At 27.9% G+C, this 17,925-nt stretch overlaps 2 protein-coding genes and 1 long non-coding RNA gene across 6 annotated transcripts; 2 read left to right on the forward strand and 1 right to left on the reverse strand.

The window, feature by feature from the left end:
- Positions 1-1,211: 1,211 nt before the first annotated feature.
- Positions 1,212-9,058, forward strand: LOC122505322. Its single transcript, XM_043616833.1, has 3 exons — positions 1,212-1,442; positions 5,803-5,955; positions 6,185-9,058. Exons 2-3 carry the CDS (start codon positions 5,805-5,807, stop codon positions 8,698-8,700), a joined length of 2,667 nt encoding a protein of 888 aa, XP_043472768.1. The 5' UTR covers positions 1,212-1,442; positions 5,803-5,804; the 3' UTR covers positions 8,701-9,058.
- A 2,280-nt stretch (positions 9,059-11,338) lies between these two features.
- LOC122505324 (translation initiation factor IF-2-like) lies at positions 11,339-16,325 on the reverse strand. 2 transcript variants are annotated; one of them, XM_043616835.1, is made up of 10 exons: positions 16,207-16,325; positions 14,344-14,523; positions 14,137-14,253; positions 13,866-14,045; positions 13,659-13,775; positions 13,388-13,567; positions 13,180-13,296; positions 12,909-13,088; positions 12,703-12,819; positions 11,339-12,612 (listed from the first exon to the last, which is right to left on the reverse strand). In XM_043616835.1, the coding sequence occupies exons 1-10, from the start codon at positions 16,223-16,225 to the stop codon at positions 12,449-12,451; spliced, it is 1,371 nt and encodes a 456-aa protein (XP_043472770.1). In that variant the 5' UTR covers positions 16,226-16,325; the 3' UTR covers positions 11,339-12,448. The 2 variants fall into 2 exon arrangements, with proteins under 2 accessions (XP_043472770.1, XP_043472769.1); XM_043616834.1 differs by lacking the exon at positions 16,207-16,325 and adding an exon at positions 14,614-14,647.
- A 125-nt stretch (positions 16,326-16,450) lies between these two features.
- Positions 16,451-17,714, forward strand: LOC122505325. 3 transcript variants are annotated; one of them, XR_006301907.1, is made up of 4 exons: positions 16,451-16,651; positions 16,843-16,961; positions 17,225-17,354; positions 17,439-17,714. It is a non-coding gene; the product is annotated as an uncharacterized LOC122505325 (long non-coding RNA). The 3 variants fall into 3 exon arrangements; XR_006301906.1 differs by having other exon boundaries at positions 16,453-16,651; positions 17,225-17,339; XR_006301905.1 differs by having other exon boundaries at positions 16,462-16,651; positions 17,225-17,714.
- The last annotated feature ends 211 nt before the right edge of the window (positions 17,715-17,925 follow it).

The raw sequence follows: 17,925 nt of genomic DNA on the forward strand, positions 1-17,925 counted from the left end.
AGTAAGAAACAGGGACCGTCACGGAATCAAAACAAAATTAAAAAATACTTTTGTTTTGATTCGGATATGGGTATCAGAATCAAAATTATTCTCTATTAAGTTTTGATTCAGATAACCGAATCAAAAATAAATTATGTTTATGTTCTGATTCCAATATCAAAATCAAAATTCCACTCTATTTAGTTTTGATTCCATCAGTATCAAAATCAAAATTCCACTCTATTTAGTTTTGATTCCAATATCAAAATCAATATTCCACTCTATTTAGTTTTAATTCCAATATCAAAATCAAAATTCTTTTTTGTTTTAATTTTGATAAAATACTACTGCGCATGTATAAGTCTCATTGAACATTACTGCGCATGTCTAAAGTACACACAGTATTACTGTGCATGCTGTGCATGAGTTAAGTACTCATTAAATTATTGAGCAAGTTTAGTTTACACGCAACATTAACACGCATATCTAAAATACCTAAATTTTGTTGCAAATGTCAAATATATCAGAAGATAATATCGTTTTTACATACCAAATCTGAAGTAGAATTCGAATCGACTTCTGTGTCTATAAGAAAACCGAATTACAGTATTACAGTATCAGAATCAAAATAGGAAGTAAATTTTGTTTCGTTGCAGTATCAGAATCAAAATAGGAAGTAAATTTTGTTTCGTTACAGTATTGAAATCAAAATAGGAAGTAAATTTTGTTTCGTTACAGTATCAGAATCAAAATAGGAAGTAAATTTTGTATCGTCACAGTATCAGAATCAAAATATAAAGTGAATTTTGTTTAGTTATCGAATCAAAATCAAAATAGGAAGTAAATTTTGTTTCATTACAATATCAGAATCAAAATAGGAAGTAAATTTTGTTTCGTTACCGAATCAAAATCAAAATACATTGATAATTTCGTTTTGTTTTGAAATATCGTAACGAAATCAAAATTTGATTTCCGTGACGGTCCCTGGTAAGAAAGAAATGAAAAATTAGTTACACCTGATTAATTGAATCAACCAAAAAACCATTTACTGAAACATCAGTTATTTTTAATTAATTATCAGTAACAATATTACTATTTGAATTAGTTACTGACTTTTTACTTCTAAATCAGTTATTTTTAACTGATTCAAATTTAGAAAGTAGCGGTCCGGTCGGAAAGAAGATCTCAAGTTCTTTCCAGCAGCTAAACATTTGTTCTGCACCTGTTGCAATTCATCTACCATCTACCTGGTAGTACTTTCCCAATGTAAAGGGACAATGTTTGTAGGATTAAGCAACTTCCAAAATTTTCTTCAGAACGGTGATGAATCTAGACACTTACTGACTGTAGTCGCGATTCGCAACAAGAAGAAGTAGCTTAGCAAAGTTGGTGCCCGAAATGATAGTTGACTAGTGATTTTAAGTGTCTTTATATTATCTAATGAATTGGATATAAAGTAAAAGGTAAGTTTAACATTTTTGAAAATTTAAATGAAAAAATTAGCACTTATTTTTAGTGGCTTTTACTGTAAGTAAGTTACAATCTTTGGTTCAAGCAATGATAAATCGTTTTTTGGATATTTATATATGGGGCATTCCACGCCAAATCGGAAATTATTTTGCTTTTGCATCTCAAATTTTTTTTAAACATTTTTTTTTTCTTTTAGTACTCTTTAAAATGAGCTACCTTGATTTTTTTTTAAATTTTTTCATAAAGCGGTTTAGGAGATACAGATTTTTAAAAAATGACATTTTTTACGTACATTTTTTTTAATGCTTATAACTCGGTCAAAAATTTGTCAAATTGGACGTTTTAAAAATGAAAAGTTTTATTCTCACGCGTAGTTTTTAATAAAAATATTTTTAAAAATTTTTAAATAATTTACGATAAGATTTTTAAATTTTTTAAATAAAATTTCATTTTTAACAATGTATGTATCGATCAATTTTTTTCAAAATTTTTTGTAAGAAACTAGCACTAAATTAACAATTTTTAAGCCTTGTCCGATCGTGGGCAAACGATGGGATCTATTTATTTTTAAATTTTTAAATTTTATATACACAGTGAAAACGGTAGGCCAAACTTGTCATTTGACCAAATCTCAATTTTACACAGAAAGAAGGTTAAGTTTGGAGAGACTCAGTCTGAAAACACATTTGCTCTGAAAAATTTGTGTGATTTGGTCAAATGGCAAGTTAGTCATTTGGCCACCACTGCGTATATAAAAATGAAAAATTTCAAAATAAATAGATCCCATCGTTTACCCACGATCGGACAAGGCTTAAAAATTGTTAATATAGTGCTAGTTTCTTACAAAAAATTTTGAAAAAAAATTATCCATACATACATTGTTAAAAATGAAAATTTATTTAAAAAATTTTTAAATCTTATCGTAAAGTATTTAATCATTTTTTAAAAATATTTGTATTAAAACTACGCGTGCTGTGTTAACTAGACTCTTTATTTGTTTCAAATAAGTTTTATTTGGCTCAAAATGTTTCATTTATGTTGAATAAAATATTTATTTAAAATAAATAAAAAGTCTAGTAAGTTCTGAGACAAATATACGTTTATTTAACTCAAATAAAATATATTTGGTTTAAATAACATTTTTCTCTGGGTGTATATAACTGATTCATATTCTAAAAACGTTTTTAGATAAGATGAAACGTTTTCAATGCGTTATTTTAGAAGATAAAACATTTTAAAACGTTTTAAGAAACTATTAACTATTCTTTATTACATCTTTATACGAGTCAAATTGAGGGTTCACGTGCAATTAGGGGACGCGCAGGCTATTCGTTGTCCTCTCGCACAGCCGCAGAATCGTTATACGCGGGGACTTTCACTTCCATGCGTATCCCCTTATTGCACGTGGACCCTCAATTCTTAAATTAAAACATTTCACTGTTTGCATTATACGCATGTGTCCAATTTTAAATCAAACAAACATTTATTTTATAAATACTAATAATTGTTTTTATTTAAAACTAACAAGTACGTCTATTTTAAATAAATAATAGTTTTTTTTCTAAATAAAATATTTATTTGTAACAAATTGTTTAAAAAAATTCATTTTTGTCTAAAATATAACTAACTTTTTTCTCTGTAGAGAAATAACTAACAAAATGCTTGTACTCTTAAAGTTTGTATTTTATATTGATATACTTTCTGTTCGAGCAAATATCTATAGAAATTATTTTCCGGACAGCACTTATGTTAAAATACTATCCAGGCAACGTTGAATAGACTGATTCCATTCTACGGGGGGTCCGTAAGGGTCTATTACGCACCGATTTTTATTGTTTGTTTTCTTTTCCTCTTAAGTCTGCCTATTTAGGGATAATAAAAATAAGGAAAGACAGCAGTAAAAAGTTGTCTCTGGACCGTACAATGGTTTATATGGTTAACAAAGTTTTTCATACATCCAGAGAAAAAAGTTAGTTACTTTAAATAAAAACGTATATTTTAAAAAATTATTTTATAAAAAATATTTTATTTAAAGGATGTAAACTAATATTTATTGACAATTTCACTGTAAACCAGTGTAAATGGTGCATCAGCGAAAAAAGTGACTACACCAATTTTCGAGTCATTACCTCGAAAAATGGAACTGTCAAAAAAAAGGAACCAAATACCGATGATTTGCTTTTAAAAAATATTAAATATTTTTTTTTAACAAAAAAACATGCATACAAAATTAATTTAGTTCGTGTACAAAATTATAATAATAATTTTGTACACAAAAAGTCATTATAAATACGTTTAATTTGCATTTCTAAAAATCTGTTTTAATCAACCAGAAGTATTAAGAAAATGGAGATTCATGTAAATTTCACAGCAGTGAATTATAATATTAATTAAATAATTATTTTAGTAGAATCGCTACGAAATTTGTATATATAAATATACAGTTGAAAATACAAAGATTATTTAGAAATTTTTTTTGTTCTTAAATATTATATATTATACTATTTATCTAAAAAAAAAAATTATTATCCTCGACAATTGGAGCACCCTCGGCAATTGGTGCAGTTACCCTATCAAACATCTATTTTATTTGCTCCAAATATGAAATTCAGGGCCGAAAAGTTCCGAATTGTAATTTTTATACAGATATTTTTTTATTTAAATTATTTAATTTATATTTGATTTACAATTTTTGTTTATTTTGTCATATATTTTATATATTATAAAAAATAAACATAAAAAATGATAAAATGAATAGAAAAACTTTTAAAAAAATAAATATTTAAAATTCTCCGGAAGAATTCAATTATTTTCAATACAATTTTAATAAACTTTAAAAATCAAATATTTAAAATTATTAACAGACACGATTATTTTAAAAAGTTGAAAAAAATCTTTGTGTAATTCAATTACTTTCAAAATTTTTAATTATAACTATTAAAGAAACTCCATTATTTTAAAAAAGTTTAAAGATATTCTACAAAAGAATTTAAACGGGATTTTTATAAACTTTAATTAAATTTTTCGCGAGAACTCGATTATTACCCGTGTATTCGAACTGTTCGGTTCGAATTATTTTGCACAGGTCTAATATATTTCTTTTAAATAAACACATTTTTATTTGAGTCGAATAAATTTTATTTTTTCGTCAAATATATTTCATATTTAGAGCAAATAAAATTAAAATAGATTTTTGATTTTAATAAATGCCAATGTTTTCCAACAAAATTCTTAAATACGGGACTAAAATATTGAAGAACACCCAGAGAATACGTATATTTGGCCCAGAATTAACTATAGATCTTTTATTTATCTCAAACATATGTTTTATTTATGTCGAATAAACTTTTTATTTAAGACAAATAAAAAGTCTACTTGGTTCTGAGACAAGTATATGTCTATTTAACTCAAATAGAATATATTTAGCTTCTAAATAAAAGTTTTATCTGGCTGAACTCACATAAAAACCTGACCCTTTTTACTAATTAAAATATTTTCACTTAAAACGAGAAAAATTCTGGACTTTACTTAAATATATTAACTATTCTCACTGTTTGCATTAGTACACTAATGCAATTATATATATGCAGGTGTCCAATTTATCCAAATAAACTAGTTGCCCAAACTAACTAGACTTTTTATTTCTTTCAAATAAATTTTATTTAGCTCAAATGTATGTTTTATTTATGTCGAATAAAATTGTTATTTAAAACAAATAAAAAGTCTAGTTTGTTCGTAGACAAATATACGTTTATTTAACTCAAATGAAATATATTTGGTTTAAATAAAATTTTTCTCTCGGTGTACATATACATATAATATATACTGTTTACTGAGTGCTAATAATTTCTTTAATTTAAGACTAATAAGTACATCTACTTCAAATAAACATTACTTTATTTGTTTTAAATAAAATATTTAATCTGTAACGGTTTTTAATGCTTACACCCAGAAATAACGTAACCTTGCGGAAACATTGCCGCAATGTTGGATACTTAGAGCCGTATCTACATAAAGAAAAAAAGTGAGAAACGACAGACGCAGACGCGAAAAATTGCCATGTATCACTTTTTTTTCGCTATGTAGATGCAGCTTAGTAATGTTGTGTCAATATTGCTGTGATGTTGTCGCATGGTGTTAGAGTTAGTTTGCAAAAATAATTATAATGTTGCCGAAAGGTTACCGTGTAATATTAGGGTATCCTTGCCTTAAAATGTTGCAAAGGTGAGAGATTTTAAGCTAGTAGAAATATTGCAGTGTTACATTGCTACGCTTGGAGGACAACATTGCGGCAATATTGCCTTCAAAAAAAAAAGAAAATTGAAAGTAATTTAAAATTTATTTCTATTTCAGAAATGACTGAACAAAACAAGGAGTTAAAGAAGCGTAAAAGGTACAAACAATATTTAGATCCAAATTACAATCCAAATGAAGTCAGTACACAAACACGTATTCGATGGAATCAGCGATCACAAGATGCTTATTGCTATGATGACCTACTTTACGGTATTCTTTTTTATTTCTCAACTGATACATAAAATATGGATATTGTAATAATTTAAATTAACTCAAATAGCACAATCTTTACAGTGTAACAATATTGAGTCAATATTGACATAACATTATATATGATAACGCTTGACTTAATGATACATGGCCATATTTAGTGCTACTTGTAAATGAAAATGTTGAAGTAAACCATAAAATATAAAATTTATTTTTACTTTTTAACTAGGTCCTTCTTCTCCAAATGAAACTGAACAATCGGATGTAATAACTGAAGAAAATAATAGAGCAACTGAATCGCATACTGCACACGATTCTATCTTCATAAATGAGCAACAAAGAATTCTGGAAACATGTAATGAAGAAGGAAAATCGAACGATCAGTTACACCGTTCGATTTTTGTAGATTCAGACGATTCTTTTTCCTCTGGAAATGAGTCAAGTCTTCAAGATTCTGACACTGACAGCGTAGATGAATTAGATACGGAGCAACCAATTGAATTTAAGGAAGAAACGGATATTGGCTTTTCTAAGCTTATCAATTTTGGAACAGAAATTATGTTTCCAAAAGCTGCACTTTGTGTTTCTGATGTTCTTTTCATGATATTAGGATTTTGTTTACGCTTCTCGCTGTCTGATACAGCTAGAATGGCTTTACTTGACTTGGTAAAGGTTTTAGCTGGGCCGGAATTTAAAGAATGGCGTTTATCAAAATACATGTTTTCTCAATTATGTGATGCTCCTGACAGCGTTATTAAGTACAATTTTTACTGTCCAACTTGTTGTATATGTTTGTTTCCATGTACATCGAAAAAAGAATTTAAAAATACAGTAGTTACTTGCAAAAAGTGTAGTCAGAGCTTCAAATTAAAAATGTCATCAACAAACTACTTTATCTCAATTGACTTAGAATATCAATTGAAATTATTGTTTAAAAACTTAGATGTCAAGAAGGCATTTTTGGAATATTCTACAGAAATTCGAAAAAAATGTAATGATGGCTTAAATGTAATACGTGATGTTTATGATGGTAAGTTGTATAAAAAGTTGATTAATCTTTCAGATGATCAAGACATTACTTCCTCATTTACAATCACATTATGCTTTAATACTGATGGTGCTCCAATTTTTCACAGCTCTAAAAAATCCTTTTGGCCCTTGCAATGTTATATAAATGAACTTCCACCTGAAATTAGATTTAAGTATCCACTTCTCTGTGCATTAAGTATAGATAGCCGAGAACCTTCACCAATACAAATGCAATATTTCATGCACAAATTTGTAGATCAGACACTGCCTTTAATGCATGAAGGTTTTCATTGTAAGAACTTGAACGGTCAAGATATTAAAATAAAAGTTGTACCTCTATTGTGTTGTGTGGACTCTGTTGCTCGTCCTGTGATTCAAAATCGAGTTCAATTTAATGGATATTGTAGTTGCAGTTGGTGTTACGCAATGGGAATGCACGAAGAAAACTGTGTACGATATCCGATTTTGAAAGAAGAAGATGACTCTGTTAGAACAAATGAAACTCATACTGCCGACGCAAATGAAGCTTTAAAATCAGGAAAATGGATAAATGGAGTGAAGGGTATAAGCAGTTTAATGACGTTAATGACATTCAATATGGTCTGGGGATTTCCCTGCGAATATATGCATGGTGTCTTAATTGGTGTTGTTAAACAACTGTTTCAAATATGGACTGAAAGTACTTCTTCTTGGCACTTTACTAAGAACCAACGTCAAAAATTAAACGAAATACTTTCTAATATAACACCATCTCATGAAATCCACCGTTTACCTAGGTCTTTTTCAGCTAAAGCAAAATGGAAGGCTTCTGAATGGCAAGCATGGTTGTTATTCTATTGTCTACCGTGTTTAGAATGCGTTTTGCCAGACAATGACTCTCAAACAGATAAAAAAACAGGTATTAACATTATTAAACATACTTCATTGTTGGTACAATCAATATTCGTTCTTCTTCAAAAATCGATAACTTCGGCAGAGTTACAACAATGTGAATACGACCTCTTGAAATTTGTTGGAGAATTCGAATTATTGTATGGCATAGGCAATATGACATTTAATGTTCACACACTTCTTCATTTAGTCCAATCTGTTCAAATGTCAGGACCCCTATGGGCCACATCAGCGTTCCCATTCGAAAATGGAATTTTTTATTTAAAGAAGCAGGTAACTGGTCCAAAAGGTATTTATGATCAAATTGCCCACCGAATTCTTCAAAGAAATTCCTTTAAATGCCTATGGAAACAAACAACACAATCTGAATCAGCTGCGGAATTTTGTAAAACTCTTTTTTTTAAAAAGCAATGTACACAATCTGTACGAAGAGTAACTGCTGATGCAGATGTAATACTCTTAGGACCAAGCTCAAACGAATGTTTTTATTCACGCTGTATTTATAAAGGTTCAATATATTGCGGAACTGATTATACCCGAGCAAAAAAGACCAACGACACAATTGTGAAGTTAAAAAATAATTCTATTGTCCAAATTACACGTTTTATTTATGAAACAGAAACATCTGTTCTCGTTAATGCTAGAAAAATGTGTATGGAAACTGATCGACAGGTCTCATTTAGTGTTAATCATTTGCTGCCTGTCAAAAAAGGCAAACAAGTAATTGTTATTCCTATTTATGAAATAAAAGAAAAATTGATGTTAGTAGAAGTAAAAGAAAAAAGTTATGTTTGTGCGTTTCCATTTCTTAATAATGTTTCATAAAATTTATGTAAATAAAATTACAATCAAAAGCATTAGACAATTGAATATTTCAGTTCATTTTTCTGATATAAATATATAGTTATGTAGATAATGAAAAATAATAGATCTTCAAGAACACAAGATTTCATAAATATTTAATATAACTCATGAATAGAGAATTATAAGATTTTTCAATCAATAGAATTTGGTAGAATTTGTATCAAAATCTTTTATAGAAAAATAATGGATTCTCATTTGGAAAGAATTTGATAGGTCTTCAATCCAAACGCAAGGATAGAAAATGATAAGATTTTTAAACTCATAGAATTTGATAGAAACATCATGAATTGAAAATTGTAACATTTTTTAATCAACAAAATTTGACACAGTGTGTAATTAAAATGTATAAAAATAATTTTAAAAAATTTTGTTTAATTAAAGTTTTATTATTAAAAAACACTGTATTTTTCCTTTCATTATCTTAAAACTTGAATATAATTTTCATTTTTAACATTTAACAACCCGAATGATGTTTATATTTTAACAATTTCTGTATATCAACAATTTATAAATCAACTTTTGTTTTAAAAATTTATATTAATATAAAACGATCCTACTAAGGATAGTTTAAAATTAAAATATAGTATTTTTATTATAAATATATTTTTAATATTTTTTTTGTCTAAGTGTTATCAAATGTCATAATGATAGTCAAATTGACCAGCATAGTGTCAACAGTGAAATAAAAGGAAGTGTGTCAACGGAAGGTTAATAATAACTCATAAATAGAAAATTAGGACATTTTTCGAACAATAGAATTTTTGATAGAGTAATAAAGGGAAATTCCATGTGGAAGGAAATTAATAGGTATTTTATCAAAACTCATAGATAGAAAGTTATAAGACGTTTTAAATAATAGGATTTGATAAAAACTGTATCCAAATCATTGATAGAGAAATATTAGATTTTCGTGTTGAAAGAATTTGATATAGGTATTCAATCAAAACTCATGGATAGAAAATTATAAGATTTTTAGACTCATAGAATTTAATAGAATTTGTATCCAAATCTTGGATAGAGAAATATTAGATTTTCATTTGGAAAGAATTTGATAGGTCTTCAATCCAAACTCATGGATAAAAAACTATAAGAATTTTCGACTAATAGAATTTGATAGAATTTGTATCCAAACCTTGGATAGAGAAATATTAGATTTTCATTTGGAAAGAATTTGATAGGTCTTCAATCCAAACTCATGGATAAAAAACTATAAGAATTTTCGACTAATAGAATTTGATAGAATTTGTATCCAAACCTTGGATAGAGAAATATTAGATTTTCATTTGGAAAGAATTTGATAGGTCTTCAATCCAAACTCATGGATAGAAAACTATAAGAATTTTAAACTCATAGAATTTGATAGAATTTGTATCCAAATCTTGGATAGAGAAATATTAGATTTTCATTTGGAAAGAATTTGATAGGTATTCAATCAAAACTCATGGATAGAAAACTATAAGAATTTTCGACTCATAGAATTTGATAGAATTCGTATCCAAATCTTGGATAGAGAAATATTAGATTTTCATTTGGAAAGAATTTGATAGATATTCAATCAAAACTCATGGATAGAAAACTATCAGAATTTTCGACTCATAGAATTTGATAGAATTTGTATTCAAACCTTGGATAGAGAAATATTAGATTTTCATTTGGAAAGAATTTGATAGGTCTTCAATCAAAACTCATGGATAGAAAACTATAAGAATTTTCGACTCATAGAATTTGATAGAATTTGTATCCAAATCTTGGATAGAGAAATATTAGATTTTCATTTGGAAAGAATTTGATAGGTCTTCAATCAAAACTCATGGATAGAAAACTATAAGAATTTTCGACTCATAGAATTTGATAGAATTCGTATCCAAATCTTGGATAGAGAAATATTAGATTTTCATTTGGAAAGAATTTGATAGATATTCAATCAAAACTCATGGATAGAAAACTATAAGAATTTTCGACTCATAGAATTTGATAGAATTTGTATTCAAACCTTGGATAGAGAAATATTAGATTTTCATTTGGAAAGAATTTGATAGGTCTTCAATCAAAACTCATGGATAGAAAACTATAAGAATTTTCGACTCATAGAATTTGATAGAATTTGTATCCAAATCTTGGATAGAGAAATATTAGATTTTCATTTGGAAAGAATTTGATAGGTCTTCAATCAAAACTCATGGATAGAAAACTATAAGAATTTTCGACTCATAGAATTTGATAGAATTTGTATCCAAATCTTGGATAGAGAAATATTAGATTTTCATTTGGAAAGAATTTGATAGGTATTCAATCAAAACTCATGGATAGAAAATTATAAGATTTTTCGACTAATAGAATTTGATAGAATTCGTATCCAAACTCTTGATAGTAAAATATTGAATTTTAGTATATTATTAACTTTGATAGATAATACATCAAAACTTATGATAGGAATGGATTTAATTTTCTACTTTGGATAGAAGTGGATTGGATTTTCAATATTTGATTAAATTGGATTCGAATTTCAAGGAGTGAAGGAAGAAAATTCTATCAAATCCTATCCATTTTAATAATTTTTTTAAACAGGGACTATTCTTTATACCTATTAATAACCTATTCTCAATACCTTTTAATAACCTGTCTATAAACTTCTATCTCTTTTTATGACAGAAGTTCTTGATACTCTTCTTTCTCCACATTTATAACCTATTCTTAATAACTATTGATATCCTATTTATACCCTTCCATCGCTTTTTATGTAGGATCTTATTAACACTTATTTATTACCATTATTCCCATTATTGAGATAGAAAAAGATAGAAATGCGAGACTGCAAAACTATAAACCTTTTTTATTTCTTTTTATCATTCTTCTTTTCCGAATGTTATTCTTTTAATCTTCTTTCAATCCCATATTCTATCTCCTATTACTTTATTTAGAAGAGATAGGGATAGTTAAGAATATGGGGATTTGAGGAGATATAATAAGATTATCTCTTCTAATCTACTATAGTATATCCCTTTCTATATACATACTCATAAACTTATACGCGCATGCGTCGATCTTCCCAGCTGTTATGTGTCATGGCGTCGGGTCAGTAGATCCGTAGATCAGAAAGCGTGTGTTATGCACTGTGCGATTGTACGTTTTTGTTTGAGTTTATAACTTCCATATTTTTATAGTTTATTGTAAATATATTTAACCAATAAATGTTTATCAGTAATAGACAACCAAAATTAGTTTTAAACTCACAAAGCATCGAAACTTTTCTAAAAATGTATTAAAGATTTACTTGCAAATTTTTTATAGTTAATCGTAATGAATTAAAACAACACGCCGATTAAGAAACTCAATTAACAACAATAGAGAAAGTTTTTAATTGAAATTAATCGATTTCTTCTATAAGGGGTATCTCCTTTTTTACTTTCCTTTGGATTAGAAAGGATGTGAAAATGGATAGAGGAAGACAGAAATGTATGAATAGAAAGAGATTAAAAAGTTCTATCTTCTTTAATTCACCACTTTGCATCCCCAATTTTTTATCTCTTTCTATATATTTTTTTCTATATATTTCTATATCTAAAACTGTATATAAAGAGATTAGAAGGGATAAAAAGATATATAAATATAAAGTTATAGAAAGAGATAAAAAAATTGTATCTCTTTTAAGTATCCATTTTGCATCTCCAAACTATTATATTTTCTAATCTTTTTTTATCCCCTTTTTTTAATCTCTTTGTATCTCTTTACTTCCAGCAGGGTTACATTTCAAACTTAATCTTTGACTATGAAATGAAATTTTTTTTTCCGGTCCTTTACTCGAAGACAAAATTTGCTTTTCAGTCTTTCCAATTGAACTGATAGACATTTCTTCGCGAGATCTAGTTGGTGCTGAAAATTAAAAAGAAACAAAAGAATTAAAATTAAAAAGTTCCTTAATTTAAATCAAATACTAGAAGAAAATAATTTTAAAAAACTTACATTTTAAACTCAATCTTTCACTAGAAGAGAAAAATTGTTTCTCCGGAATTCCAGATTTTAGATCTTCAGTCTTTCCAATCGAACTGACACACACTTCTTCGCGAGATCTAGTTGGTGCTGAAAATTAAAAAGAAACAAAAGAATTAAAATTAAAAATTCCTTAATTTAAATCAAATACTTGAAGAAAATAATTTTAAAAAACTTACATTTTAATCTGAATATACCACTCGAGCGAAAAGTTTTCTTCTCTGCTTTTCGAGGTTCAGCCTGCTCAGTCATTGAAGTTGATGACGATGAAGAAAATGTCAAATTTTCGTCAGATTTTTGTGGCTGTGAGTTACCGTAGAAGAATCTGGTAGAATGTCCTTCACGAGATTCATTTGTTGCTGAAAAAATAGAGAATAAACAAATAAATTACAATTGTTAATTTTAAATGTAAATAAAAAAATTTTTTAAATTCATCTGTTAAACACTAACATTTTAAACTCAATCTTTCACTGGAAGTAAATGATTGTTTCTCCGGAATTCCAGATTTCACATTTTCAGCCTTTCCAATTGAACTGGTAGACATTTCTTCGCGAAATCTAGTTGGTGCTGAAAATTAAAAAGAAACAAAAGAATTAAAATTAAAAAATTCCTTAATTTAAATCAAATACTTGAAGAAAATAATTTTAAAAAAACTTACATTTTAATCTGAATATTCCACTCGAGCGAAAAGTTTTCTTCTCTGCTTTTCGAGGTTCAGCCTGCTCAGTCATTGAAGTTGATGACGATGAAGAAAATGTCAAATTTTCGTCAGATTTTTGTGGCTGTGAGTTACCGTAGAAGAATCTGGTAGAATGTCCTTCACGAGATTCATTTGTTGCTGAAAAAATAGAGAATAAACAAATAAATTACAATTGTTAATTTTAAATGTAAATAAAAAAATTTTTTAAATTCATCTGTTAAACACTAACATTTTAAACTCAATCTTTCACTGGAAGTAAAAGATTGTTTCTCCGGAATTCCAGCTTTCACATTTTCAGTCTTTCCAATTGAACTGGTAGACATTTCTTCGCGAGATCTAGTTGGTGCTGAAAATTAAAAAGAAACAAAAGAATTAAAATTTAAAAATTCCTCAATTTAAATCAAATATTTGAAGAAAATAATTTTAAAAAACTTACATTTTAATCTGAATATTCCACTCGAGCGAAAAGTTTTCTTTTCTGCTTTTCGAGGTTCAGCCTGCTCAGTCATTGAAGTTGTTGGTGATTGAGAAACTGTCAAATTTTCGTCAGATTTTTTTGTCTGTGAGTTTCCGTAGAAGAATCTGGTTGAATGTCCTTCACGAGATTCATTTGTTGCTGAAAAAATAGAGAATAAACAAATAAATTACAATTGTTAACTTTACATATAAATAAAAATATTTTTAAAATACATCTGTTAAACACTAACATTTTAAACTCAATCTTTCACTGGAAGTAAAAGATTGTTTCTCCGGAATTCCAGCTTTCACATTTTCAGTCTTTCCAATTGAACTGGTAGACATTTCTTCGCGAGATCTAGTTGGTGCTGAAAATTAAAAAGAAACAAAAGAATTAAAATTTAAAAATTCCTCAATTTAAATCAAATACTTGAAGAAAATAATTTTAAAAAACTTACATTTTAATCTGAATATTCCACTCGAGCGAAAAGTTTTTTTCTCTGCTTTTCGATGTTCTGCCTCTTCTGTCTTTGGAGTTGATGACGATGAAGAAAATGTCAAATTTTCGTCAGATTTTTGTGTCTGTAAGTTACCGTAGAAAAATCTGGTAGAATGTCCTTCACGAGATTCATTTGTTGCTGAAAAAATAAAGAATAAACAAATAAATTACAATTATTAATTTTAAATGTAAATAAAATTTTTTCAAAAAACAACTTTTAAACACAAACATTTTAAACTCAATTGTTGTTTTCTCTTCATTATGTCAATACAGTAGATACTGGTACATGAATTTCTGTTAAAAAAAATTTGTTAAAAAGACAAAATAATAAGGGTGCAATCTAATAGCATCGTTTTGCGTTGGGTTTTGTAATTAGGCTATTTGGGTATTTTTTTAAAATTTTAGCAACTACAAGCTACTACTTGTGTTAATATATATATATATATATATTTTAGAATTTCCATTACATTAAATTCACAAATTATTAGAGATCAAGCAACTATTTACAAAAATTATAATAAAATTCTTTAAAACGAAATTCAATTAGTAGTTTAAAAAAAATCTTTGAAATTCAATTATATTGTCTTGAAATTAGAAAATAATCAATTATTTGAGAAAATCATTTTCAAAAAGATGAATTATTTAACAAAATTTTCATTAAAATAATTATAGTTTTGATAGAAATTTGAAAAAAGTCTGCATAATATAATGTAGAGAATAAATAATTTATAAAGTTTCTAAAATTAATTCTTTTAATAGTCAAGTTACAAAAAGCAAAGCAAATAACGATGCCATGGGACTGCACTCGGGGACTTATTTTATCAACGATTATTTAATAAACTGTCGAATAAAAAAAACGTCCGTTTTGCCTTAATAAGGCTTTGCCGTAATACAGCTTTACGTCCGTCTGCCTTAAAAAGGCTTTGCTGTAATACAGCTTTACGTCCGTCTGCCTTAAAAAGGCTTTGCTGTAATACAGCTTTACGTCCGTCTGCCTTAATAAGGCTTTGCTGTAATACAGCTTTACGTCCGTTTGCCTTAATAAGGCTTTGCTGTAATACAGCTTTACGTCCGTTTGCCTTAATAAGGCTTTGCCGTATTACAGCTTTACGTCCGTTTTGCCTTAATAAGGCTTTGCTGTAATACAGCTTTACGTCCGTCTGCCTTAATAAGGCTTTGCTGTAAAACAGCTTTACGTCCGTCTGCCTTAATAAGGCTTTGCTGTAATACAGCTTTACGCCCGTCTGCCTTAAAAAGGCTTTGCTGTAATACAGCTTTACGTCCGTCTGCCTTAAAAAGGCTTTGCTGTAATACAGCTTTACGTCCGTCTGCCTTAATAAGGCTTTGCTGTAATACAGCTTTACGTCCGTTTGCCTTAATAAGGCTTTGCTGTAATACAGCTTTACGTCCGTTTGCCTTAATAAGGCTTTGCCGTAATACAGCTTTACGTCCGTTTTGCCTTAATAAGGCTTTGCTGTAATACAGCTTTACGCCCGTCTGCCTTAAAAAGGCTTTGCTGTAATACAGCTTTACGTCCGTCTGCCTTAAAAAGGCTTTGCTGTAATACAGCTTTACGTCCGTCTGCCTTAAAAAGGCTTTGCTGTAATACAGCTTTACGTCCGTTTGCCTTAATAAGGCTTTGCTGTAATACAGCTTTACGTCCGTTTGCCTTAATAAGGCTTTGCTGTAATACAGCTTTACGTCCGTTTGCCTTAATAAGGCTTTGCTGTAATACAGCTTAAGTTCGTCTGCCTTAACAAGGCTTTGCTGTAATACAGCTTAAGTTCGTCTGCCTTAACAAGGCTTTGGTACTATTGCTTACCTGTAACACAGTTGAGCATGAAGTGCCAGTCTCGTCTCGGGCGCCTGCTTATATACCCGTGTCCCCACCACTTCGAGCGTCCCCACCAGTGCGCGCTTGTACTACTAGCGCCGTGGTGATGTACAAACTATTTCAAGCATATTTTCGGTAACTCGTACCACGAGTCGATAATGCAGAAAGTGAAATTACCTATAGTTGTGTCAAATTTCAAAATAAAGAATTTGTTGGTAAAGCAGTTTTGTTTTGTTTACGATAATCTGTGCAGAATGGAATATACAAACGTGTTGTATAATTAATTAAGATAAGTATTGTTTTTTAATGAATAAATAAATAAGTAAATAAATAGTTTAATTATTTTAATGCGAATTAATTTTTTTTTCAGGTTTAAATTATAGGTGCAAAATATGACAGTAAGAAGAAGAAGAAAATTAAATTGTGCATTGAGGTTAGTTTTAGTTTTACTTTTAATATTATAAATATATATAATAACATATAGTAAATAACAAATAATTAATTTATTAATTATAAATAACAATATTAAAAAAAAATTTATTGAAATTTATGTTTATCAATATAAATCTTGATAATCACACAAATTAATATTAAAGGTATATTGAAATTGTTTTTATTTTTTAGGTTAAAAATTCCAACCATACGTCAAGTCATAATAAATTTGACACATACCATAAGGGAACGAGCGACACCAGTTCGGAAAATTAATTAGGATAAATATTGTCTTGGAATTTTATTTTGAGGTTAGTTTTAATGTTTAATTATTGTTTATAGTAATAAATAGGTATATTTTTTTCTCTTATTTTTAACTCTATATGTAGGCTTCTCATGGAAACATTGTTTTATTGAAAATTTTTTTTTAAATTTAAAATTAACCTTAGAAGAATAGAAAATGTTGACAAAGAAATTACGAGTAAGAAAAAATTTTTTTTTACTCTAAGAAAACATACTTAATATAATTTTTAGTTTCTCTATTTTGATTAATTGTTATTTATTTTGTTTATAGGTTCAAGTATTTAACGATGGGAATTTGTAACTGACAAGAGTGCGCAATTAATCAATGTCGGAATATTGAGAAATAAAGATGTCTTCAAATTTACGTTCTCACATTAATTGACATAGTGAATGAAAATTTAGTACTCCAATTACAGATTTATTGATAATTTTTATTTATTCTAATTTATTATTACATTTAATAAATTATATTAATTGTTTTCTAGGAAAAGAATTGGATAATAATTTTTGTCTCATTGAATCGTGGGGGAAAAGAAATGAGAAGTTGGATTCTTCTTTTGTTTCTTTTATTCGTAGAAAAATATGATTAAAAGTCAATTTTTTCAAACCGTGTGATAAGGATGTGGTGGAGAAAAGGATTTCTTTTATATACTTTGAAGAGTAAAACGGCTTGCTGAAAGAGAAACGTGCGCAGTTAATATTAATTCTTCGTAATGGAAAACAAGCAATAAACATGCAATAAAATTAAAAATTCATTTTCATTTTGAATATTTTTTTATTTTTTTTTCTTTATCTCTCTGGTGTTTTTAGTTCAAGTTACCTTCTCTTTTTTTTTTTGTCTTTCGAATGCATTTCGAATTTTTCATATTAAGTTAATTTTATTTTTCAATTACTTAAAGAACATTTTGTGCGTGATTATTTTTTGAGAATAAAAATTGTTTATGTTTCGTGTTTAGAAGAATATAAACATTT

Source organism: Leptopilina heterotoma, unplaced genomic scaffold (genome assembly GCF_015476425.1).
Source record: "Leptopilina heterotoma isolate Lh14 unplaced genomic scaffold, ASM1547642v1 Lhet_353, whole genome shotgun sequence".
Taxonomy (NCBI): domain Eukaryota; kingdom Metazoa; phylum Arthropoda; class Insecta; order Hymenoptera; family Figitidae; genus Leptopilina; species Leptopilina heterotoma.

Coding starts and splice junctions, on each gene's coding strand:
- LOC122505322 (XM_043616833.1), top strand. CDS start 5,805: ATGACTGAACAAAACAAGGAGTTAAAGAAGCGTAAAAGGTACAAACAA. Junction 5,956..6,184: donor CTATGATGACCTACTTTACG/GTATTCTTTTTT, acceptor CTTTTTAACTAG/GTCCTTCTTCTCCAAATGAA.
- LOC122505324 (XM_043616834.1), bottom strand. CDS start 14,644: ATGAAGAGAAAACAACAATTGAGTTTAAAAT. Junction 14,524..14,613: donor ACAACAATTGAGTTTAAAAT/GTTTGTGTTTAA, acceptor TTATTTTTTCAG/CAACAAATGAATCTCGTGAA. Junction 14,254..14,343: donor TGGAATATTCAGATTAAAAT/GTAAGTTTTTTA, acceptor TTTAATTTTCAG/CACCAACTAGATCTCGCGAA.